Source organism: Megascapheus bottae, chromosome 5 (assembly GCF_031878675.1).
Source record: "Megascapheus bottae isolate mThoBot1 chromosome 5, mThoBot2.hap1, whole genome shotgun sequence".
In the NCBI taxonomy this organism is placed as follows: Eukaryota; Metazoa; Chordata; class Mammalia; order Rodentia; family Geomyidae; genus Megascapheus; species Megascapheus bottae.
The window spans coordinates 40,886,912-40,913,566 of NC_143513.1; the positions used below are offsets into that span (position 1 = coordinate 40,886,912).

Genomic DNA, 26,655 nt, shown 5'->3' on the forward strand with positions numbered 1-26,655 from the left:
CCTGGGACTTGAACTCAGGGCCTGGGTACTATTCCTAAGCTACTTTTGCTCAAGGCTAGCATTCTATCACTTGAGCCACAGCACCACCTCCGACATTTTCTATTTACGGGATATTGAAGAATCAAATTCAGAGCTCATGCAAGAGAGACAAGCACTCTACCACCAAAATACATTCCCAGCTCATTTTTTTTCCCTGTCCTAAAAAGAAAGCCTATTTTTTCAGAAGAGTATCCACTTAACTTATACATTACCTTTACTTCAAAAAACCAAACATACACACAAACACTGAACTCCCCAAACACCAGCAAAACAATAACCAAAGGAGACTTATATCTTTAATCCTAGTTATTCTGGAGGCTGAGATTGGGAGGATCACAGATCAAAGCCAGCCTGGCAAAAAAGTTCCTAAGACACTGTCTTACCCAATAATAAAAAGCTGGGTGTGATGGTAAACACCTGACCTTCTAGTTATAAGGGCAGCATAAATAGGAGGATAATGGTCCAAGCTAGCCCAGGCAAAAAGAGCTTATTAAAAAAACATAACAAAAGCAAAATGGGCTGGGGGTGTGGTTCAAGTGGTAGAGTGCCTGTCTAGCAAATGAGAAGCCTTAAGTTCATATTCTACCACTACCAGCAAAAATAAAAATGAAAAAATAAAAGGCGGGCATCACCTATGAATAGACTTCAAATTTGCAAGTATAGATTATGGTTTTTCTCCCTCTTGAGAGCTATTTTAGAAGTAGGCCAACTATTTGAGATTACAGCTGAAATGTTGGGTTCTGCAGGTTGGGACATAGCACTTAGAATCCTCAGAGATGGCTGCTGAGGGGTTGGCAAGCCAGGACTGCAGTTGTCCTGGAATAGACATTTATAGGTCAATACAAACCAACATGGTGCCAGAGTGGATTGAGGGTCACATCAGCCTCCTCAGTAACCCTCAGTCCTACTAAGTAGCTGCCTTACATGATGGCAGTAGTTGGGGAAATATCACTGCTCTTCTGCTCAAAATCCTTTCTTATCTCTAGCTGTGTGCCTTGGCTTGTTTACTTATTCCCTTCAGTTACACTGTATTCTTTATTGTTGTTATTCTACTGGGGATTGGATTGAGGAGCTTAGCTTCTAGGCATGTGCTCTACCATTTGAGCCACACCTCCAGCCCCTTTTGCAGCATTATTAATGTTTTTCATTGAATTCGGGAGTAACTGTTTCCTCATCTCAGAGGTTTGAGTCCTTTGGCCGGGCAAATTGCTGGGATATCCAGTAAGAGAAATATGCGAAGCCCGATACACATGGAAGATTCTCCACCAGCAACTACAATAAACTAGAACCAAACCCTTTCCTTAGATGCTTTTCAGGAGGCCTCAGAGCCGAGGCAGATGCTCCTGTGGTGAGGCCAAGCTGCTATCACTCCAAAACTCCACAGTTGGTCAGAAATAAGGTCAGGCAGCTCAACTGCTCTCAAGGTAATCCTCTCCAGATTAAGTAGATCATCAATAATCTTTGGTTAGCAGGTGAGTCAAGCATGCAACCCCCCTTCCCAGCTTCCCCACCCTTTTCTGTGAATCTGCTGGTTATTGTGTATTGTGTACTTGATGATTTTGCAGTCCCTTCATGTAAGTGTGTGTATATACATCTTACATGTATATCTGTATACACACATGTCTATATATGCACACATATATGACAGCCATTGTTGCAGTTTCTTCAGAGATGGAGACTGATTATAAATGAAAGCCAACAAGCTGGCAGAAGAACATAAGGATGAAGAAAGATAGCAATGCAACAAAGATAGCATCCATTATTAGGATATTCTTTCTAGAGCCCTATTTGGATCTGAACTCTGGATTTTCTGGCCTCTGTGTTTATGCCTCTCTTCCTGATGGAATCCATGACATAAAAAGCAGTAACTGAGAAGAAGGATGAGGCCAGCAGATAAAGCTGGCAAATTCATTCCATGGAAACAAAGCCTTTGTCTGCATCTAACTTGTAAGGCCTAAAAAGGTTGCAAATCTAACACCTTTAAGAGAGTCTTCTCAGCCTCTTTCACTGAAGCCACCTATCCTGGGAGCAGTATCAACATTCACAATAATCACGATGGTCTCTGCCAGCACATTGTTCCATGCCAGACACTGGAGAAATACTGCCACCAGCAAGCAGCAGGTGGACTCATGTGTGCTGAGATTCTAGGCTTTCCTCTCAGGATTTCCTGTCACTTTAGGGCCTGAGACCCTCCATTACATTCTCACAGACATTCTTCTTTATCAGCATCCCCTTTCTGAATGTTACCACTTTTGTTCATGGGAGGCCATGAGATAAGGATGGAGGGGAGACTAGGCCCAACACCCCTCCATATTCTTTTCATTCTTCTTAAGGAAAAATTTCAAACATACACAAAAAAAGAACAGTACAACAGATGCACATGTAACCCCACCCTATTTCAGCAATTTATATTTCATTAATCCAGCTCTATCTATCCTACTGCCTCAATTGTTCTTTTCAGGAATGCTAAAAAGCCATCGGTGTTTTCATCTTTTCTTTTACTGTATTTAAAGATGTGGTGTCCACGCTGGACACGTTGGCTCATGCCTGTAATCTTAGCTACTCAGGAGGCTGAGGCTGAGGATCAAGGTTCAAAGCCAGCCCTGGCACAAAAGGACCTGAGACGCTCATCTCCAATTAACCTCTTAGAAAAATGGGAGTGTGGCTTGGCTCAAGGGGAGGATGGTAGCCTTGGGCTGACGAGCTCAGGGACAGTGCCCAGGCCAAGTTTAAGCCCCATGACCCACCAAAAAAGATGTGGCATCCAGAGAATCCAGGGGCTAGGAATGTGGCTTAGTGGTAAAATGCTTGCCTAGCATACATGAGGCCTTGGGTTTGAATCCTCAGTACCACATAAGCAAGAAGTAGCACTGGGGGGCCGGGAGTTTGGCCTAGTGCTAGAGTGCTTGCCTAGCATGCACAAAGACCCGGGTTTGATTCCTTGGTACCACATACATAGAAAAAAGCTGGAAGTGGTGCTGAGGCTCAAGTGGTAGAGCTCTAGCCTTGAGAAAGTCCAAGGAGAGCGTTCAGGTCCTGAGCACAAGCCCAGGACTGGCAAAAAAAAAAAAAAAGAAGTAGCACTGTGGCTCAAATGGTGGAGTGTTAGCCTTGAGGAAAAGAAACTCAGGGTCAGTGTCCAGGCCCTGAATTCAAGTGGACTGGGGAAAAAAATAAAAGAATATGCCAACAAATCATTTATCCTTAATATTGTCTTATGGTGAGAATTGTTCCAGTTGAATGAGAGAAAAGACAGAAACCAGTTTAACACTTAGAATTTGGGCTGAAGACAAATTTAGGCTAAGCCCATGTCTCCTTGGGTTCTGAGGAAGAAGACAAGGGATCAAGAAAGAACTCCAGAATACCCAGTAAAGGGAACACCAGCTACTGTAGAGCTTCTAGAATTGTGTGAACAGGTGTTAGCCAACAATCCATACTGTTGTGTAATACAGGAACTAGGGAATGCACAAAAAACAAAGAGACCAACAACATGGACTGACCATGTACACACACTGCTGTTTCATTATTTATGTGAACGTCTTACCACGGGTGCTTAACTACTTTGCAGCAGGATAATGAACATTAAAATCCCACTGGACTCTCAAGATTAAAACTCTCTGGGCTTTCCTTTGCAGAAGACAAGGCTGTTGGCTCAGGACTTGAAAAGAGGCATGGTTTGATCCTGGCTGGGTCTCTGGCATCTGGAAACCAGGTGGTTGCAGCTCTGTGGAACATCCTTTGAGTCTGTTGAGAGGATTTGGGACATCTGTGGCGAGGAATGGCTTTCTTAGGTCAGATCATGTCAAAGTTTCTCCTGACTCCTGCTGAGCTAGGAGAGTCTGGAATAGTAAACTAGGCTGTGTGCTTCTGTGATTTCCAAGTACCTTAAGCAGTGGTTACAAGGAGCTTGAATACATGCCTAAAGCCTGGGCCCTTTCCTAGACTAATTGCTAGGAATGAAGGCTAAAGCTCCCCCAGGCAATTCTAATACACACCAGGGAGAGACCCACTGCTTCAAAGCAAGTGCACATTGCGTTTGCCTTGTCTCACTTTCTTTTCCATCTTTCTTTGTTGGGGTCATCTTTTCCCTCAAAGCTTTTGAGGTAGAAGAGACATGTTCTTTTTAGGTTTGAGTATTCAGGTCATGCTGGCATCATAAAATGAATTGAGGCAAATTTTCATCTTATTATATGGTCTCAAATAGTTTGAATAACAAAGGAGACATTTGATTTTGAAGACTAGCTAGTATCCAGGTGTAAGACCATAAAAGGCCTTTTAAAAAATGTATCTTTTAAATAAACTTTCTAATGTATTTTGTGTGTGTGTGTGTGTGTGTGTGTATGTGTGTGTGCATTTAATTAGAGTTAATTAAGAGTCTCATGGACTTTTCTGCTTGGGCTGCCTTTGATCTGAGATCCTTAGATCTCAGCTTCCTAAGTAACTGGATTATAGGTATCAGCCACTGCTTCTAATGTATTTTATGGTTATTAGTCTTTGTAGGTGTTGAATTTCTTTGGGGGGTGATTCTGAGAATTTATATTTTACCAGAGAATTCTCTATTTTTCTCTATTGCCTTAGATCTGTATAATGCTTTTATAAATTGTCCGATACAATCTTTTTTCTCATTCTAATGCTGCAGATCATGGGCCTTTCAAATTCTCTTTACAGCAACAATAGTAATGTTTATTAATCACTGACTGTATGTTATGCATGGGTTTTTAACTGCATTACTTGAACGAACTCATTTACTCTTGCTGGCAATCTGTGAGGATGGACACTCATAGTATCCTCATTTATAGATGGATGCCTCAACCTGTGCAGAGGAGTTAAGCAACTTACCATTATGTCTCATGGTTGCATGCAACTCTAATGGGCTGCCTACTAACGTGTGTGTGTGTGTGTGTGTGTGTGTGTGTGTGTGAGAGAGAGAGAGAGAGAGAGAGAGAGAGAGAGAGAGAGAGAGACTTGAGATTTAGTCTGTTGTTTGATTATATCATGTCACTATCAGTGAAAAATCGAGGGGAGCCAGATATGGTATCACACACCTGTAATCCCAGCATTTGAGAGGTGGGTGCAGGAGCTTGAGGCCAGCCTGGAGTACATAGTAAGATCCTGTCACAAACAAACAAAAAGACCAAAAGAAACAACAAAGGCTGGGAATGTAGCTCAGGGACAGGGAGAACTGGACTAGTATGCTAATAGCCCTACTATGTTTCAGTCCCTAGTAAAAAAAGACAGAGCTCAAGGAAGAATAACAATGTCTGAGTGACAGGCTCCACCAAGTCTTTCAAGAGTTCTGCGGTTGGGAGGTGACTATACCAGAGTTATAAGCTCCGATGGATTCCATGTTATGTGACTCTTTGGGTGAACTGGCTCAAGGTCACTGAATTGTGTTAAATGTTCAATCAGACTGAGAGAAGCCTGTATAAACACCATACAGTGGGCATAGACAGTGAGGAAGAAAACCATAGTTACTTTATAGATATGAGAGGTTATTGGATCTACAGAGCATTAAAATTTTTTTCCAGGGGAGTACTCTGTTGCTTCCATGGTAAAAACCAATATTCTACATTTCAGAATGAGATCCATTCTCTTTTCTTTCTCAATGCACCACTGTTTTGATTTCATGATATACTAGTGGGTGGAGAAAGTCTGACAATCTCTGAGTCTACAAAGATGCCTCTGCCAGGGCCAGATCCAGAGTTGGTGAATGCCATCTGGAGAGGACACAGAGTGCCTGCTGACCAGTGTGGCTTGTGAAGAACCCTCGGCAGCTGCTCAGAAGATGTGATACCACATCTTCAAGGGGGAACTAGTGAAGAAAGTTGGAAATGAGAAAGATGAGTCGAAGGCCTAATGCCTCCAGGCTGAGGACTTCACAATGAGTACAGAAGCTTCCAGCCTGGGACAATCAACACGATACTTGCAGCAGTGGCTCTCAATACTTGGAACACATCAAAGCCGCTTGGCTTTTACAATATGCACGGATCAATTCCTAGTCACTAATAAAACTCCCCTATGAAGACAGCCAGGGCATCACTGAACCAAGACAAAGAGTACCACAGAATACAAGAATGTGGGTGGGACAGGAGTTTGACCTAGTGGTAGAGTGCTTTGAGTAGCATGCACGAAGACCCGGGTTCGATTCCTTGGTACCACATACATAGAAAAAAGCCAGAAGTGGTGCTGAGGCTCAAGTGGTAGAGATCTAGCCCTGAGAAAGTCCAAGGACAGCGCTCAGGCCCTGAGCTCAAGCCCAGGACTGGCAAAAAAAAAAAAAAAAAAAAAAAAAGAATGTGCGTTTTGGGGGTTTCACAAGATAACTTTCTGAGAATGCTGATGATTCCAGATTAGTGGCCCACTGGAGATGGAACAAAATGAAAATACTGCATAAGTCACTTCATTGTGGGTCCTTCCTCAGAGACTTAGTAGCCCCAGATGGGGTCACATACCTGGGCCAGTGGCATAGCAGGATGCCCACGTCTAGCTACAGATGCAAATACTTCTGCCCTGTGAGGCTTCCTTGAGATGTGGGAAGGTCTTGTATATTGGGCCTTTTATGAATTCAACTCAAACTACTCTAAATGGCCACTTACCTCCTTCTCACACTAAATTGTAGCGAGAGCACTGGGACAACAGAGTCCTTCACACAAAACACATCTTTGGTTTTGTTTCTCCAAAAGCCAAGTTACATGTCATCACATCTACTCTCTCAAAGCACTGCACAGGTTTCAAGTTGAATACAGCGCTGACAGTGTTGATTTAGACCCTGTTGCATTTAAGATTTCTTTCTGGTTGTAGGTCAGGAATGGAGTTGACCTCTGTGGTGAAGGATGGAAAGTGACTTTCATCCTTTGTGAGGAAGGAAGGAGAGGGTACATGCCTAGAGCAGCTGGAAGCAGATGATTCACACAGGAAGGACGGGGGTGTGTGGGTGCAATAAGGTCAGTAGTAAGTATGTACGTAGAATAGGTTCTTTTTTTATATAGTAAGTTCTTAACCTTGCGGATATGAATTTTTTTTGGGAAGGTCTTTGCGGATGATCAAATGACGGCAAAGTCCTTAGGGTGGGCCCCAAGCTAACATGACTGAATCCTTATAAAAGGGACATTTGAACACAGAGGCAGACATACAGAGGGAGGACACTGGGAAGATGCATGCATAAGCCCAAGAAAAACCAAAAGTTGCCAGGAAATAGCAAATGCTAAAGGGGAAGGCTGGAATAGATCCTCTCACCCTCTCTATGGAACCCTGATCTTGCATTCTAAACTCATGAGGCCAACTGCTGTTACCTGACACATCTAGAGCATGGTATGTCGCTATGGTAGTGCTAGCAAAGTCACACAGGGAGCATCAGGTCCTTCCTCAGGGCACACACTGTTATCACTGAGGTGGAGGACCAACTGTCAACAGCTAGAGCTTCAGAAGAGTAAGTACCCTGTGTCCCCCTGAGAGGTGAGAGCCCAGCTTCATTTGTTACAGGGACAAACTTTTGATATATGATATGTGATCTAATTTCAGGAGTATCAGTGTGTGTGTGTGTGTGTGTGTGTGTGTGTGTGTGTGTGTGTGTGTGTGTGTGTGTGTGCTGGTCCTGGGGCTTGAACTTGGGTCTGGGCATTATCCCTGAGCCGTTTGGCTCAAGGCTAGTGTTCTATTACTTGGGCCACAGCTGTCCTTTTGGTAGTTATTTGGAAATAAGAGTCTCATGGACTTTCCTGCCTGGGATTGGCTTTGAACTGTGATTCTCAGATCTCAGTCCTTAGTAGCTAGGATTACAGGTGTGTGTGAGCCACTGGTGCCAAGCTTAAGACTGCCAGCTTAAAAAAAATTTTGGTTTTTGAGATGTGAGTCTCACTATATAGCCCAAGTTGGGCTTGAAGATTTGATCTGCCTACCTCAGCCTCCCCAGTGCGGGCATTACATGCATGCATCATCATGCCTAGTAGATTACCAGCCTCTTAACAGATGTTTTTGGACACAAAGCAGTGGTAGTACTACCTGCTCACTGGTAGCGTCCATGTACTCCTCTAAGCAAATTCTTCTCACTCTCAGGAGCATCTTTCTCTCGTAGGCACTACATTTTTGTCCCCTTATTCAGAGGAGAGTCAAGATACCGAAGACTGAGATAGGATGCACAATTAGAAATAGTGGGGCAGGATGTGGACCCCGGCAATCTGGCTCCAGTGTCCACTGAACACTTAAAAAAATGGCTACTGGACTGGGAGTTTGGCCTAATGGTAGAGTGCTTGCCTAGCATGCATGAAAACCCAGGTTCTATTCCTCGGTACCACATACATAGAAAAAGCCAGAAGTGGTGTGGTGGCTCAGGGTAGAACACTAGCCTTGAGGAAAGTCCAAGGACAGTGCTCAGGCCCTGAACTCAAGCCCAGGACTGGCAAAAAAAGAAAAAATGGCTACTGCTTGCTGAAGGCTCATACTTGTAGGTGGGCATTGTTCCAAATGCTGACCACGCTGGTCCATTTCACATGCCCATTTATCTCAGCCCTCAGACTGAGGGCTATTTTAAGTTTGAATGAACAATTTCCCCAATTCCATCAGAGACAACACACACTTACACACACAGGTCACTAGACGGGGAGCCTGCAGCTACCCCTAGTGTCCAGCTGCTTGCTCCTCTTGTCAGCACAGTGGCCCACATTGACTTCTAGTCCTAGCCAAAATTATGGGGTTAATGCTTTGCATCAGCCAAGCCTCCTCAGGTCAAGTTCACTGCTGTCCACACTAGAATTTAAAGGGTCTTTTCTCTCCTGGTTAGAGAAAAGTGGGAGCCGAGGGACTGAGCCTCCCAAGGTCTCTGTGTGTGATTTATGTCTTCGCTATAAAAGAAAAACTCTTCATTTTCCTAAGGGCGTCAGAGAAGAGAAAGGAAGGATGGGAGAGCCATGTGTAGGAGAAGGAACAGAAAGTAAAATAAGGGTCAAAGGAAAATCCAAGTACATTTGCATGCTCATGCCAGCAACTGGATTAGGTATCCAGTATTACTGCTCCTGTTGCCAGCAGCTCATCAGACAGTGCACAGCAGAAGCTAGATTTGAACCTAGTGTTCCTTTTGCTGTGGCTGAAGAGTGTTGTGGAGAGACTGCCATCTTGCTCAATGGTTCTGCTAAACAAATCTCAGCACAACAGCATGGGTCAGGTCTCTGGTGCTCCCTCCCTAATATCAAGGAAATGGTCGCCAAGATTCCATGGTCCTCCCCTGCATGGGACCACATGGAGAGACACCTATGATCTTTTAAGATGATCACACTATGGTCACTTAGGGCTTTTTGCTTTGGAAGTCCATGGCTGTATGGATCATTACACAGGTATGATGAAGCAGCCAGGCAATGTCCAGGCTCAAGGAGCTGAGCCTTCTGACCCACAGCTGTGGACAAGACCAAACGAGGCTCAGTTTCCTTTCAGAATCCGCCTGAGGCACCCTGGTTGCTACCAGCGCCTTCTAAATCTGCTTGCTGACTTATGAGGAAATGGATCTTTCTGCTTCAGTAACGACAAAATTGGTCTTTGCATCTGTGGAAATTATGCTCTCAACAGCAATCCTGAACATTAATCAAGTATCAATCACTGACATGAGTGGAAAATAGAGCCAGCGTCTTTATTCAAGTCTTGTTTTGAGCAAAGTAAAGCAAGGGCTGGTAGTAGAAGAAACCTTTTAATGGATCTGAAACACACAATGGAGTGTAAAGAGCAAGAGCTTAGAGGCTCAGGTCTGCTTCAGCCTTAGCTCTACTGCCCGGAAAACCAGGCAGACCTGGTCATCCCTCCAGTCATTAAAGAACTAAGTGTGCAGGAGGGTGCACACCAAGAGCACAGCCTACCTGAGGCCTGCTTTGAAATGATCTATTAGACATACACACAAAAATTGGGAAAGGATCCTTCCCTTACTAAAGAGTTGGTTCAGAATGTATATACATGATTAGTTGCTGAGATCCCCACCAAATGGGCTGGTTCTCTTTCCTTCTGAAGCCACACCCAGCTCCCCTATGCATTCACCCCAACTTCCAGGTCTCAGAGCCCAGCCCCTTTCAACAGTGGTCCACCCTCAAGTGCACCAACTAATCACATATTACAGAAATATAAAAATGGTAGTCTTCAAAAGTGTTAAGGCTGGAATAGCAAGGGAGCCTGAAGATACAGATACTTCCTGGATTGAACCTTTTTTTTTTTTCTTTTCCTATAAAGTTTCATTAACAAAGTATAAATGAGGCCCCATTAATTACGTCACTTTCCTGATTTTGATAACTGTAAGAGAAATACTTTTTTTTAGGATGTATACATACAGTAAGTGTCATTAGTCAAGTGAAATGTTCTGAGAAATTGCTACAAGCTGAGCAAAATATCTCTCAGGACCCCGTACATGGACAGGGCTGCCTGCATGTCCCCAGAGTGGGGTCCCGCTGGGGGAAGGAGAGGAATGTCAGTTCATGAGCTAGCAGGAAAGACTGAAGTGAACTTTCCTCTCTGAAAAGTGCTGGCGAGAAGCCAGATAGAGATGTTAGCCTGTTTGGGGAAGAGTGGGGAGTGACAAGCTGGGGCGTCAGTTCTCCAATCAGCTGCAGGAGGGGAGGGAGGAAGGGAACAGTCTGGAGGCTGAGGGAGTTTGCTTCTCACCCTGGAATGGTCCACATCATTGTTTTCCTTATGTTTGTCTTGCTGACTATTTCAGTCCATTACTATTGTTAAGCTGAGCTTAAATTCTGCCTTTACATGCCACTAAGTTGGTGGAGAGATATTCGGAAGTGTTTCAGAATTTCCTACAAGATCAAAGAATTCTTTCTAGTCATCAAAAGCAAGTGTGTAGGGCACATGACAAAAACTCAACATCACTAATCACTAGAGACACACAAATCAAAACCAAAAAGAGATACTAACTACTTCATTCCAGTAAGGATGACATAAAAAAGATAACTGGTAATAAGTACTGTAAAAATGTGGAGAATAAGGGAGTTCCTGTACACTGTTGCTGGGGATGTAAATTAGTACAGCCATTACGGAGTAGAGTATTGAGGTGCTTCAATATATGAAAAGTAGAAGTATAGCACTTCTAGTTATATCCAAAGGAAATAAAATCACTGTCCTGTTCACTGCAGCACTACTTGAAACAGCGAACAGGCCAAGTGTCCATCAGCTGAAGAACCAATAAAAAAAAACAACACAATGCAATACTAGTCATGAAGTAAATGAAATTCTGTCATTTATGACAACATGGATGGAACTAGAGATAACCATGTTAAGAAAAGGTAGGCTCTGGGGCCGGGAGTTTGACCTAGTGGTAGAGTGCTTGCCTAGCATGCACGAAGGACTGAGTTCTATTCCTCCATACCACATACATAGAAAAAAGCCGGAAGTGGTGCTGAGGCTCAAGTGGTAGAGCTCTAGCCTTGAGAAAGTCCAAAGACAGTGCTCTCCTGAGCTCAAGCCCAAGACTGGCAAAAGAAAAAAAAAAGAAAAGGTAGGTTCAGTACTGCACATTCTCACTCATGTGAGGAATCTAAAAAGGAGGATCTTTAAAATTCAGAATGGAACAATGATTACCAACTGGGGAAAGAAGGGTTAGGGAAACAGAGCTAAGTTGTAATTAGATGGGAATGAGAATTTCTAGTGTGCTACTGCACAGGAGGGCAAGTAGAGGTAACCATTGTGTGCCATGTATCCAATAAGCTACAAGGAAAGAGTTTTAATGTTTTTGTCCATCAGAAAGGGATACATATTTGAGGAGACAGAAGTCTAACCTGATTTTACACTGTATACATTGATTAAAAAATAACATGGGTAGGAGGTCACCTTGAGCTGAAGAGCTCAGGGACAGCACGCAGGCCTAGATTTCAAGCCCCAAACAAACAAACAAAAAGCCAAAACATGGGGTTGGGAGCATGGCCTAGTGGTAGAGTACTTGCCTAACATGCAGGAAGCCCAGAAGTCCTGGGTTCGATTTCTTGGTACCACATACACAGAAAAGCCAGAAGTGGTGCTATGGTTCAAATGGTAGATCACTAGCCTTGAGCAAGCCCAAGGACAGTGCCCAGGCCCTGAGTTCAAGCCCCTATACTGACAAACAAAAACATGGTATCCTAGCAGTATGTAAAGCTTTAATAGATTTATGTTAAATCCAATAAAACAGAAGTAACTAGAGTACAGGCACAGTGCAGGAGCCTAGGAAAGGCACGATGTCATGTGACATTTAATCAAGAAGGAGAAACTTTGAAAAAGAAGTTTTAGGATACATATGGTTTGGGACACATATCTATTTTGTCTTTATTTGAAAAACTCAAGAGTGCTCCTTGGAGTTATTTGTGGGTTGAGGGATGGGGGCCAGAAGTTCATAGTTGGCATGTTCTGAAAAGGGCTACTAGTGGGTTTTTTTTTTTTTTAAGTATGAGGTTTTAATCTAGGACCTTGAACTTGTTACCCCTTGCCTGGAGGATTTATGTCACTTACAAGGCTTCGGATTTGGCAAGTCCAGGGTACAGCCTGCATCTTTCTTATTTTAAAAAGCCTCAGAAGCTGGGTGCTGGTGGCTCATGCCTGTAATCCTAGCTACTCGGGAGAGTGAGATCTGAGGATCCTGGTTCTAAGACAGCCTGGGAAATAAAGTATTATTTCTGATGAACCACCAAAACCTGGAAGTAGAAGTATAGTTTAAGTAGTAGAACACCTGTCTTGAGCAAAACAACAACAAACCTAAGCAAGGCCATCTCCCCACCCCCCATTAAAAAAAAAAAAAAACTAACACAAAAATTTGAGAGCCTCAGTGACAATTCTAACTCAGCTTAATTGTCTGCTGTCACCCTTGTTCTCTGATCCCCCAGGTCCAAACTCACTGTTGAGAACTACACAGGCCAAGTTCTGTTCACTTACTGCCTAAAAAGTAGACTAGCAGCTGGGTGTGGTAGCTCACGCCTGTAATCCTAGCTACTCAGGAGGCTGAGATCTGAGGTTCAAGGTTCAAAAGCCAGCCCAGGAACAAAAGGACCTGAGACTTATCTCCAATTAACCTCTAGAAAACGGGAGGTGGGACTTGGCTCAAGGATAGGGTGGTAGCCTTGAACTGAAGAGCTCAGGGACAGCGCCCAGGCCCAGGCTGAGTTCAAGCCCCATGATCTACCAAAAAAAAAAAAAAAAAAAGAAAGAAAAAAAAGTAGGCTAGCCTAGCCTAGCCTAGGAAGTCTCTCTCTGTACTTGGAATACAAATCTTCATTGTCCCTATAATTGCTGTGTCCCACAGGAACGCATAGCTCTTCAGTGTGGGAAACAAGCGGTGAACTTTTTTTTTTTTTGTCAGTCGTGGGGACTTGAACTCTGGGCCTGGGTGCTGTCCCTGAGCAGTACAGCTCAAGACTACAGCCCTACCCCTGGGCCTGGGTATTGTCCCTGAGATCTTCAGCTCAAGGCTACCACCCTACCCTTGAGCCAAGCCCCACTTCCCATTTTCTAGAGGTTAATTGGAGACAAGAGCCTCTCGGTCTTTAGTGCCTGGACTGGCTTTGAATCGTGATCTTCAGATCTCAGCCTCCTGTGTAGCTAGGATTACAGGCATAAGCCACTGTGCCTGGCTTTTAATTTTTATTCGCTTGCTTTTCTTCTTTCTTAAATGTATTCAGAGCACTGTGTGCAGACTGCAGACACTTTGGAAAGAAGCTGAGGTTCAAAACTGAGTCTGTCTTCACTCCAAAGGAAGGTCAAGTCCCTACTCCCACCCCCAGGTCTCTTCTGTTGTTCACCTGTCAGCATTCCAAACAATATATTTTGTGAGCAGTTACATATGATGGAGAATAAAAATTTAAATTTATGAATGTGCATTTAAAAAATGACACTTTTATCAATCATTCTTTTCAAAATTGCTAAGAGTTCTCCCACTGCTTCTTCAAATAAAGCCTGAACTTGGCAAGCGGCTTTTCTTTTGCCTCAGGTAGTTATTCTGAGCTTCTCATGATGCGGTGCTGTGCTAGATCCCTCACAAGTTACTTGGTCACTGAGGCTACAGGCTCCCTGGACCACGTTCATTTACTTTGCTTCCATCCCGGCACAGGACTCAGTGATTGAGAGCATGGCTGTATCTTGACTTAACTACTCCCCAGTGATAGAACACCTTTGTTTCCTTTCTTTATATTTTAGATGAGGTGCAAGGAATCTAGTGCCATGGTTCTCAACCTGGAAGATGGGATGCTGAGGGGAAGGTGGGAGGTGAGGGTGCTAAGACTTTTATTTTAATTGAGCTATGACATGACAGGCATACAAGAAAAGGCACCAACTACAAGTGTGCAACTCTATGATCTTCTTCCCAACAGAACGTAAGTAGCACCTAGGTCAGGAAACACAGCATGTTTCAATAGGCACTATGTTACAATGAACAACTTGTGGATGGGGAGAGTAGGGAAAAACTAGGAGAGAGTGAAGAAAGGGGTGACATAGTCCAAAAAGAAATGTTCTTAAAGCTGGATGCTTAAGACTATACCTATAATTCTAGCTACTCGGGAAGCAGATATCTGAGGATCGCAATTCAAAGCCAGATGGGCAGAAAAGTCTATGAAACTCATATCTCCAACAAAGAACTCAAAAAAAAAAAAAAAAGCCAGAAGTGACATGGTAGCTCAAATGGTAGAACACTAGCTTTGAGCAAAACAAGCTTAGGGACTGTGCCCAGGCCCTGAGTTCAGTGCCTAGAACTGGCACCAAAACAACAACAAGAAGAAGCAGAAGAAGAAGCAGAAGCAGCAGCAGCAGCAGAGGAGAAGGAGGAGGAAGAAGAGAAAGTGGAAGAGGAAGAGAGAAGGAAATGTTCTTATTACCTGACTTATAAAACAGTAACCCCTACGTATATTACCTTTATAATAATAAAAAAATTAAAAAAAGAAACACTAAAATCAGGAAGAACAAAGGAAGGGGTAATATTGACCAAGAAGCATTGTACTCATCATCTGATGTACAGAATAATAACTTCTTTGTACAACTACTTAATAATATTAATAATAATGGAGAAATACACATTATCAAAAACCCTGATAGGCTAGGGTGAGTAGCTTTCAAAACTTCCTACTTTGGAATATAGTAATTTGAATGTTTTGCTCTTAGATTAGAAGTAAAGGGTAGAAATCTGCACTAAGATTCTCCTAGGTTTCCATGACTTGAAGACAACTGATTCATCACAGGCCTTCAACAAGTATCCCTTACATGTCATCTGGAGAGGGAGAGTAGAAACAGGGAGGCATCACGTCTGCACTCCCTTCAATCTCATTCTCACTGAGCCTCCAGGAAAACAATCCTTCCAAACATCCCTAGTCCTGAAAACCATACAACCCATCATGGGTCAACTGAAGCAGCAGCATTTTCAGGAAGAATATACAAAAATAGACATATCTGTAAATACATGGATTTAGTATAGGCATTTGACCTTTCACAATAGCCGAAGCTGGGTAGGCAAGTTCTATGTGGTTGTTGCCTTTGCATTCTATGCTCAAGTGGGAAGTACAGGCCAGCAGTGGGAAAGGGAAAGGGATAGAAATGGGACACAGCGTCCAATCTGAATCCGCAAGCTAAGCTGTTACCGTAAGAGGACAGACTGAAATTCCTGTCACTTCATGTTGCTTTTGACCTTGGTGGATCAGAGGTGAAGATTATCCAGTCTACAGGTCATTTGGTACATAATGGGACAGAGAGGTATGTTTCACATGCTTCTTGGCTCTATGCGGCCATCTGGCTCTACTGGTAAGAACAACAACATGAATATCCAAATGCCCTTTGGCAGAAAGAAAGTTCCCCCCATGTGGTAGATGTTGTGTGCGAGCCAGGGCTCTTTTTCATGGAGCCAAACACACACCTGGCCAGAAGTTGAAGCTGAAGAAGAACCCAGAAGAAGAAAGAGCAGTGTCAGGCCCAGCAGGCTGGTAAGTAATAAGATGGCTGCTGCTTCTCTCCTTTAGCTCTCCTAATACCAGTTGACAATCTGCGGGGCATGGCATTCTGGGAAATGTAGTAGTGAGCCTGGTCTCATGGCTCCACAACACCATCTGAATACCGGGTCCAGTAGGCTTGCACACTGGGCTCATGTGTCATGTTTTGGCTTTCTAGATGACTCGTTATGTGCACGATACAGCAATTTTTTTTTCCTATGCTCCTAATGTTTTTCTCATTATCCTGTCTTCCTCCAGGGATCGGTTACCTTTTAGCTCCCAAACCTAGGCACTTCTGCAGTTCCCAGTGCAGTGCTGAATGATGAGGCCATTGCTGGTTCTCCTGGTACTACATGGATTCGGAGCGTAGGCAGAAGGAAGACCCTGTAATCTTCCTACTGCCATGAAGCTTGTGGCAAATGAAAGACTTGGACATTTTCCCTGTTATGCTTCTAAATGAAGCATCTTGTCCTTGTAGGCACAAACTCATTAAGTGAATACACACAGCAAAGTGGTGAGCAGACACTTAATCACTGTGATACAAGCAACAGAGCTGGTGGGAGCCCGTGCTTGAGGCTTACAGGTGGCTGAGCTGTGACTGCTGAGTCCTTGGGGAGGATTGGAGGAGAAGTCATTGTGGGAAACAGGGCTGGAAAGGGCTCTGGATCAAGTTCTAGGCCTTGGGGAGGGGTAGGGAACCAGGAAAGTCATGTGACTTTTCTAAGCCTTGGTCAGTCCTGGGACCTACTAGGGTCAACAGACAGAACATGTGGGAACCATGTTGGGGAATTAAGTGTACAAGCATGGTCCTCTCTGGGCCACAAGAAAGGCTCTACCTCTTTTCAGACACCATCACTACAGGGCTATAGAAGTGGGCTATCTGTCTATGCTGGCAATGGGGCTTGCATTCAAGGCCTACGTGCTATTACTCAGGTTTTTTTCTTTTTTTCTTTTTTTTGCCAGTCCTGGGGTTGGCTGAAGGCCTGAGCACTGTCCTTGGGTTTTCTCAAGGCTAACACTCTACTACTTGAGCTATAGCACCACTTCTGGCTTTTTTCTATGTATGTGGTTCCAAAGAATTGAACCTGGGTCTTTGTGCAGGCTAGGCAAGCACTCTACCACTAGGCCAAACTCCTGGCCCCTTGTTTTGTTTTTTTTTTTTCAACAAGGCTGGTGCTCTCACTCTTATACCACAGCTCCACTTTTGCCTTTTGCTGGTAAACTGGAATTTATAATCTTATAGACTTTTCGGTCTTGGTGGACTGGTTTAGAACTTCACTCCTCAAATCTCAACCTCTTGAGTAGCTAAGATTCCAGGTGTGTGCCGCCAGCATGTGGCTGCTCTCATTTCTAGTGAGGTCTACTAAAGGGAAAACTGACACCACTGATTATAATAGTCTTGGATTAAACTTGGCGTTTCTGCTCTCCACCACCGGCTCCCCCAACCCCATGATATGGCAGCAAGCTGAAGAACAGGGAGATACTCCAGGCTCCACTTTGCATAAATTCCTAAGAGAGCACAACAGCAAGACCTCTCTCCTAGTTCCTCTGTGGAGGATGGCAGGGCCAGGGCTGGGCAGGGCTGCACCACATTCCTGAGCAGTAGAGGGGGTTGGGGATGAATGTAAAGATCTCCTTTGCTTGCATCTCTGCTTAGGACAGTACAGTAGGACACTGTGAGTGACGGGTCCAAATCCCAGGTTCTAGTTACAGCTCTGCCCTTGAAAGCAGTTTTAAATCTCAACCTCAAATCTCCTTGACTCGATGGGCTCGTGGTGAGGTGCACCTAGACACTTCTAGGAGCTCAAGAGTGCCCAAGAGATGATGTGCGCAAGAGCAGCTCCAGGGTGGGGCTTTGCATGTTTTTCTAGAAGAGGACTGGAAGGTCCACCGCAGAGGGGATCAAGCCCAGGGTCCTGATGAGGAAGCACCCAGGGTTGAGGGGGTCTGGGACAGCCTGCAGAGTGTCAGCAGTTGTTCTTCCCGGCTCCCTGGGAGTCTCTGCACCAGCTCTTCTGCTTCTGGCTGGTTCCAAGTCAGATCCCTTGTTTATGGATTCTGTTTTTGCATCAAGTATTTATGGAGCACTTACTATATGCCAAAGGCCATGCTGGGGTTGAGACCTGAATGATGAGGCCCCTGTCCTCATGAAGTGGAATCTGGCCTGCTTATTCCCACACAAGCTAGGACCCCAGGTTTAGGCACAGGGAGTCAGACAAGCAGTACCACACAGCCCAGGGGCATGTGTACACTTTACATATTGTTTTTTGATATCTAGATACCAGCTGAGAAATACTGACATTTAGGCCAGGTCTGCTAAAAAAAAAAAAAAAGAAAGAAAGAAAGAAAGAAAAGAAAGAAAGAAAGAAAGAAAAAAAGGTAAAACTTCTGGTAAGCTTCTCTTAGCTCTCCCCTGACTCTGTCCCCAAGTTAGATAGCAATGATCCTATTTGTCCTGATTGTACTCCTTACTGAACTCCTGGCCTAGCATAGCCACACACGGCATCCAATGAAGGCAGCTTCAAAGCTGGAGGGCAGCATGTCAGGAGACTGCATCACCCCCGGATGGCCGTGCAGGGATAACAGAGACAAAGGGCTCTTGGTCAGAGCGAGTTCTCTGGAGTGGACCTCTGAGCTCTGCCTAGCTGACCATGGGTAAGGAGGCTCTGGAGGACAGGACAGGCAGTCATGTAGAGGCTCAACAATTCACCAGTAAAGATCAGGGGTCACTGGAAGCCAGAACTCAGAGGAACTCTACGGACAGGCCTCCTTTTTCTTCTGAGTTTTGACCAATTGGCAGCCAGGCCCCACTGTTGATTTCCCAGCCCAGTGAGAAAAGTAAGATGCGCCTCCACTGAGATCTCACTCTGTAAAGCCAAATTCCTCTGAACCTTGAGATAAAGTGCAGACACGAAAAACACATGTGCTGCACTGGGAGTGAAGAGCGGGGAAACCCCATTACACCTCCCCTACCCCGGGTGAAGGGACAGAACTTGGCCAACCTGTATCCCTCTGGCAGCCTGGCCACTTACGGTGTGTCCCTTCCCACCAAAGCAGTCCAGCTCCAAGGCTCCGAGTCTCCATTCCCACACCTGTGTCCTGAAGACACTAAAATCCAGACACACAGCCTTCCACTCTGGTTTAGTTCTCCTATCTTTGCCTTTTAGACAGTCAGCTTCCCTCCACCCCACCCCCACATCTCTCTTTGCGTCAGTTTGTTGAAGTAATTCCGGGTTAATGCACAGCTTCCTGCAGGCTGGACTTGGGGTCTTGGTATACATGCTGCTATTTGTTCACCCGTGCTCACTTTAAATTCAAATAATCACTCATTTAAAATTACTCTGTTTGCTAGCTGTGGATGTAGTGAGGCCAGACGGAAAGTCTGGTTGCAGGATTCTCTGTGGAACTATATATATATTCAGAAGGGAGAAGGGAATGCTTGTTTTCAATGCCCAGCCCCGCAGTCTGCTGGTAACCCAGAGCTCAAGCCGGCACACGTTCCGTTTCATCATGGACAATGAATACTAAGGAGGCTGGGCATGGCAAAAACCTAAGGAATCTGAACCACTACTCAGACTCATCAAATGTAATAAATATAAATTATAGATGATAGGAAGATTAAACCTGGCCATTTACTTATGGTTTGGAGCAAGAAAAGTAAGCTTTAACACTTTTTCCTTCTCTCACCTCAGCACAGTAACCATGAACGTAATTTATTAGCATTTTCAAAAGGCCTTATCGAATACTGACTTAATAAAGAGCCTATACACTTAACATGACCTCCAGACAGCCCTGAAATGACATGCTCCTGAGCTCCAGTACCCACACTGTGAACAAAAGAAGTGAGCAGTTCTAGCACTAGGGGATTGGGGGGATTTTAACAATTAAAATTAAATACAGGTGAGATCTATTTAGATTTGCAGAGGTGAAAAAGTCTCCAAAACAGATGAATAGACTTAAGGAAAAAAACCAAACAAACCCCAAACCCTCAAATGTCAAGGTGTTTTCTTCAACTCCAATCCTGATGTTATCATCATGCTTTATTACTGCATTGGTTATGTAGCCACGACAATGAGCCAAACACTACCAGAGAAGAAAAGACGTTAGGCAAAGGGCTCAAATGAGCACATATCATTGTTATTCTTAGCCTTTTCCTCTCTCTCTGTCTTCGTCTCTCTCTTTCCTCTTTCTGCCTGTCTCTCTTTTTCCTGGTACCTGAGGCTTGAACTCAGGGCCTGGGTGCTGTCTCTCAACTTTTTCACTCTAGGCTGGCATTCTATTACTTGAACCATACTTCCACTTCCAGCTTTTTGATGGTTAATTGGAGATCAGAGTCTCCTGGACTTTCTTGCTGTGCTGACATGGAATCATGATGCTCGGCTCTTGGTCTCTTGAGTAGCTAGGATTACAGGAGTGAACCACTAGCATGGTACGCCCCGTTTCTTACTTCTTGTCCTGATCTCCTGGGGATGATATTTGCCAAGGACTTGGGTGTAGGAGGCCTCATCTCACACGGGGAGAAGATGGAAACAGGAAGGGTAAGGGGGGCAGCGTGGCTGGAGTGAGGACTAGATAGCTGATAGGCAGACGCTTTCCTCCTGGGCTCAGGAGTTTTTACAATCCACTTGCAAGATTGGGTTCCTTCTTTTTTTTTTTAGTATATAGATGGTTAAGAGATTCCCAAACCTGATTTTTATGATGCTCTAGGGTAAATTCAATTATTACAACATGTGCATTTAAAATTCTCAGAGCAAAATTAATTTAAATTCTATTTTCATTGAACAGGAGGAGGATATCATTCAAAATCTGTTCTCTGTCTAACTCCGTAATCTAAACTTTTTTGAGGGCTGAGTCCCATTGGCTGGCCTTCCTCTTCAGTGTTGGTCCTGCTCCCCGTCCTTCCGCCTCCCTCTTCTGAGATTCCCCAAGCCCTGCTCAAGCTGTGGGGACGGAAATCCCTGGTGAGTGGGCTGAGCAGGTCACCACAGTGAAGTGTGCCAGGAAACTAGGACCAGATGAGGGGTGACCTATTACAACTCCTATGCTTTTACCTCTTCCTTCTCACGCCAAGCTGGCTGGGGTTGAGCGCCATGTCAGTTCTGTGCTGTTTAGACCTCATTCAACCTCTCTGGGGGGAAAAATGAAACCCAACAGATATCACCTCAGCCAGGGCAAGAGCTGGCCATGATTAAGCAGGCTGGGAACTCCACTCACGCTTGCTTCTCACCTATCACATTGCTCCACCGCAATCAGATCTTAGTCCTTGTGTTTCTGGACAGAGGAAGGATCCTGGAGCTTTGTGTCTTGCTCCTTTGGTGAGCCAGCAGGAGGATGGATCAGTGATTATTCCCCCAGCTCTACTGCCTCCCCCAACCTCCACTGACTACCCCAACACCCTTTGAAGGTCCAGCACAGATGGTGGCAAGAGTGTGTGGTCTACTTTATTTCTCCCTATCTTTCCCACCTTAGAGGTGCTGGATCTCCGCAGGACTGTGCCATACGCAGATGGACCAGGGTCTCATGATTCTTTCTGGGCGAACGGCATCAGTTCTAAGGAAACCACTCTACTGATAAGATGGGGCCTTTGAGTGCAGGGCTGCCAAGGAAAGTCCTTGATCTGGGACAGGTGGGCAAGAGGATGGAGACCTAAAGATAGAAAACCTTTAGCTCAGCAAGATGCACTGGGCTGTTCCTGCAGGAGGGGACGCTGGGGTGCTGGTACTCTGAGCTCTCTTCCTGGATCTGCTCCCCTTGCCCCGTTGCTGTGGTTGGGACAGAGTGGAATGTATTCACCAAAGGCTCAGGCACTGCAAGTGTGCTCCCAGTGTTGTGGTGCCCCTTGCAGGAGCAGGGCCTAGTGCATACCTGGAAGGGGGAGTAATGTCAGTCTCCAGGGGAAAGTTGTATGTCCCATCCCCACGCTTCTCCACCAAACTGTGACATACCAGAAGGCCCAACCTAAGCTACACAGATGGTATGGGCCTGCTCAGTCTTGAACTTTCAGACTCCCAAACTGTAAGCCGGAAGCCTCTTTTTTATTATGTACCCAGCCCCAAGTATTTTGTTATGGTTTTAAAAAAATAAAGACCAAGGGCTGGGAGTTTGGCCTAGTGGTTAAAGTGCTTGCCTAGCATGCATGAAGACCCGGGTTCGATTCCTCGGTACCACATACATAGAAAAAAGCCAGAAGTGGTGCTGAGGCTCAAGTGGTAGAGCTCTAGCCTTGAGAAAGTCCAAGGACAGTGCTCAGGCCCTGAGCTCAAGCCCAGGACTGGGAAAAAAAAAATAAATAAAGACCAAATTATCAATAAATCCACATGCTATACCACCAACCACCATGTGAAAATATTACGTGGTGGCTTTTTTTCTCCCTAATTGTCCTTAATCCCCCGTCCCCTCCCCACCCCATGAGTATCTGATTTTATCAGTCACGTTTAGAATACTAAGGTAAAGATGAATGCTCAAATAGCCAAAAACTTTATTATTACATGTTTCTTAATTCAAAGACATGCAACCCAGGATAGAATGTGGGACGTGGCCAGCTACCCACTCTCCAAGGTCTCCAAGCAGACTGGTTACACCAGGAGCTGTCAGAGTGGTGAGACCTGAGCTTCCACAGTGGAGAACTGACCACTCGAAACCATCAGCAGTTCAGCCAGAGTGGGGTGTTTGAGCGTGCGCGCGTGCAAATGTGTATGTGCGTGTGTGCACTCACGTGACAGTGGTGGAGTTGGTCAGAGAAGAAAAGGCTCATTAAGAGTGTGTGAATGCTCTTCTGTGGGTCTCCGACCCCAAGTCCCTGTCTGTACACACAGGGAAGCACCGGGAGCTAAAGACCACCAGCCCACCCTTGAAGCGGAAACCAATTATCCATGGCAATTTATTCAACAACGCAGGGTCCTAGGCCTTATTAAAATAGCTGTTGCGTGAGTTTTCTCATCCTCAGACGTTCACTTCTTCAGTTGTCAGCACCCGCTGGCAGCAGCTGGCGTAATCTCACCAATCTTGCTGTGTGTGCAAATCAATTTGATTTGGTTCCCCCAACCCCAAAGATAAAAATCAGGAAAGTGATTACATTGCAATTAAGGTATGTCACTGGAAGCACAGACAACATGAAGGGCTGGGGGCGGAATGACCATGAGGCCACAGGTGACTTCCGTCCACCAGAGTAAATGATGTCCCCTTGCTCTACTGATTGTGATGCTGGGTGGAGCAACAAGCCTCTTCTCCCTGTTTGCAAATCCTTCCTCCCGTTTCCGCCATGTTGCTTCAGGTATTCCGTTACTCTGTCATGTGTCCATCCATCTATCCATCACCAATCCACCACCCATCCACCACTCACTCACCCATCCATCTATCTATCACCCATCTACCACCCATCCACCCATCCATCCATCCATCCATCTATCCATCCATCCCTTATCCACCACCCACCCACCTACCCATCCACCATGACCCAACTACTACCCATGCATCCATCCATCCAACCATCCCTTATCCACCATCCATCCATCCATCCCTCCATCACCCATCTACCCACCCACCCATCCATCACCCACGCATCCATCCATCCATCCCTCATCCATCCATCCAGCCAGCCAGCCAGCTATCGATTCATCTATCTATGTACCATGCACCTACCACCTAGCTATACACCATCCAGCCATCCATCCATCCTCCACCCATCCATATATTATTCATTTATCCATCACCCATGCAAATACATGTTTAATGACTCAAAGTAATAGGCACTGGAAAGAATGACAAAGTATATTTATGTCAGATTTCACAGTTTAAAATGCCTTTATATACATAATTTCATGAAATGATCATTGTAACCACATCAAGAGGCTGTTAGTGTCCCCATTTTACAGACGAGAAGACAGAGATTCTAAGAGAATTTGTGATTTAAAATAGCACAGCCAGCAGGTGGCAGGGTCTGGACACAAATTCTGGTTTTCATTCCATTAAAAATTTGGAATGGTACTCTTCTGGTCAAGTATCATTTTTTTTTTCTGTCAGTCTTGCTGTTCTTAATTAAATGTCATGATAGGATCAATACACATTTATTGAGACTATGCTAGGCTCAGGGATACAAAGACTGAGCCCCTGCCTTTACAGAGCTTATGGCACAATTAGGGAGACATATTAAACATATGTTCACACAATAAATATTTGTTTTCAATGTGTAAGGGAGAACTCATCTGGATATGAAATTAGGGAAGTTTTCTAAAGGAAGTAATTACAGAGATGCATTCTGAAAGATGAGTTAGCTTCGGGAAGAGAGGATGAAATAAAATCATACAGTGAGGGAGGCAGGGAAAGCATGTGCAAAGGCCCTGTGGCAGGAAGACACAATGTGCTGAAATTCTGAAGGCCAGCTTGACTGGCATACAGAGTAAAAAGGGAGCTTGGCACAGGCAGTGGTCCAGAACACACACGACTTTGTAGCCATGATAATGATGTTGACTTTCAGCATAAGAGCAATGAGAGCCACAAGTCAAGAGAATGACATGATTAACTTTGATTTGGATTCTGACTCTGGTGTGCAGAATGGATTGTAGAGTAGCAAGAGTGGAAGCAGGGCAAAGAGCCGAAGGCTTTTGCAGTTGTCCTGGTGAGTAGTGATGGCAGCTTGGACCGGGGTGGTGGTGGTGGTGAAAATGGAGAGAAGAACCCCCACAGGTGGCCCCTGCTCTGCTCAAGCCCACGTCCTCACTCGACCCTGTCACCAGAGTGTGCTCACGAATTTGCTGAACGTGGGAGTGTGTCCACACTTCAGGGCTGTGCTGGAGTCTCCTCTTCCAGGAAGCCTTCTCCAGACAATGCCAGTCCTGCGAGGTCTTCTGGAAGTGTGCAAATCTTCTGCACTCCCCACGCTCACACCTGACGCTGATCTAGGGCTTGGCTGCTCTCCGCTCCACTCCAGGAGACGCTTGCATTTCTCTTGCTGTCTTGCTTTCTCCCTTTGGAAAGTAAATGCTTTGTTGGCATTTGCTGAATGGTATCAACAGGGCTCCTTTGGAAATTACATTCGTTAGTGATTACCATGCCAAGTGCCGTCCCCCCCTTGCATGAAACACGGACGCTGTCAGTCTGTCTTCATGATCTTGCTCTAGCAAAATGTTTGTCCCAGGGCTTATTTATTTATTTTTTTCTCCTCCATCATTTCCTCTAAACCCCTTTCCATAATTCTTCAAGAAGAAAGGAGTGTCAGGGGAAAGGAGTGGGGTGGGGTTGGGGCAGAAGGATAATTAAATGGGGGTTGTCTGACCAGAATGCCTCTACCTTTTAATGGGCTATTTGATTAATCCTTTCCACAGGCACCATTATTCATGCCTTGATGGAATCTCATTTTATAGCTCTTAATACATGGACCCGATTTATACCCATCACATTGTGTTCTAATACTTGTCATCCGCGTTATTAGCTATCTCCTTCAGTATAAAGCTATCAGCAAGTTTGATTAGCTCTGTCCCGGGGGATGATGGGGAGATAAGAGCAGACTTACTGCCACCAGCGGCCCAAGTTCGCACGGGACTGGCATACTTGTCGCCAACCAAGGAGCCAGGGAGGAGCTCTCAGTGAGACCCGGGAGCTTTTGTCACAAAGGTGGAACAGCTGTCCCCAGGAGGTATGAGCTGCCCTCCCGGATGGGGTCACTGCCACGCTGCTTCCTGGCATCCCTCCCTCCCTCCCACTCCCTTCTTAAGACTACAGCACCAGCTCTTCTCATTCAAGACTTTCTGCTGCCAGTCCCTGTTCTTGCTCAGGACGTGGCAGGCAGAATGATCTAGAAGGAAGGAAAGTGCTAGCTGTTGCTCTCTCTAACACAGAGCGGCCTCTGAGCAGCCTTTCTTTTTCTCTGCAGCCATCTCTGAGCTATGGGACCCACAGGCAGCTTGTGTCCCTTCCAAGAATGTCACTCAGAAGACTGAAAAGGAGAGAAGGGGCGGATGATGACCTCGATCCCAATCCTCTTCCTATATACCTAGGCACCTGTCTCTGGTCCAATGTGACCAAAGTCCCTGGGTCCTGCCTGACACCCAGGGCCTGTCAGCTATCCTCATGGTTTCCTGAGCCTGGCCAGGTAAGGCAGCCTTAGCCACATGTGCCCAAGGAGCACAAGACAGCAGAAATGGCAGTGCACTGCTTCTGAGGCCAGGCTCAAAGAACACAGGACTACTTCCCATTCTCTCCCTAGTTGCTGGCTCTGAGGGGATTCACTGTCATGCTAGAAACAGGTTTGTGGAGAGGCTGAGGCATTGGTAGTGAGGACTGAGTCATGGGAGTAAGCTGCCTTGGAAGTTGTACACCTACTGCTGTCCCATATTGCTGCTCGATTGCAGACCAGGAGAGACTCAGAACAGTGGCCTGAGTGGTTCCCAGGCCTCTGACCCACAGAAAGCTGTGCAAGGCACAACAGGTTTGTTGCAGTTGCTTGTCATACAGCAATAGGCTACTCATACACACTCCCTGACCCAGGGAAAGATCCCCTTCAGTTCCCTTCTTAGACTCCATTCCATCTTTTCTCTGTTCAAGGAGCCTGTGGCCCTGTAGTGCCCTCTACTGACTCATCCTGTTCTCTCCTGTGTTCACACATCCTTGCTGGTCTCAAGGATTCTCCTGAGCAGCAAGGGTGGAGGGAGGAGCTCTCTAGGGCCTAGGTTTGGAATCCATGTCCTCTGCCTGCCATTCAGAA

The 26,655-nt window shown here is 45.3% G+C and overlaps 1 protein-coding gene across 9 annotated transcripts in view; it reads right to left on the minus strand.

Annotated features, from left to right (window-relative positions):
• Positions 1-26,655, minus strand: part of Atxn7l1 (ataxin 7 like 1) — a 233,649-nt gene that overhangs the window by 103,939 nt on the left and 103,055 nt on the right. Inside the window, exon 4 of one of the 9 annotated variants that reach the window (XM_090332969.1) lies at positions 23,738-24,919. The exons of the other annotated variants lie outside the window; for them this stretch is intronic. Coding sequence (XP_090189095.1) covers positions 24,834-24,919 — 86 coding nt within the window. The 3' untranslated portion in view covers positions 23,738-24,833. Of the gene's footprint in view, positions 1-23,737; positions 24,920-26,655 lie in introns of those variants that run through there. 9 annotated transcript variants of the gene reach the window in all.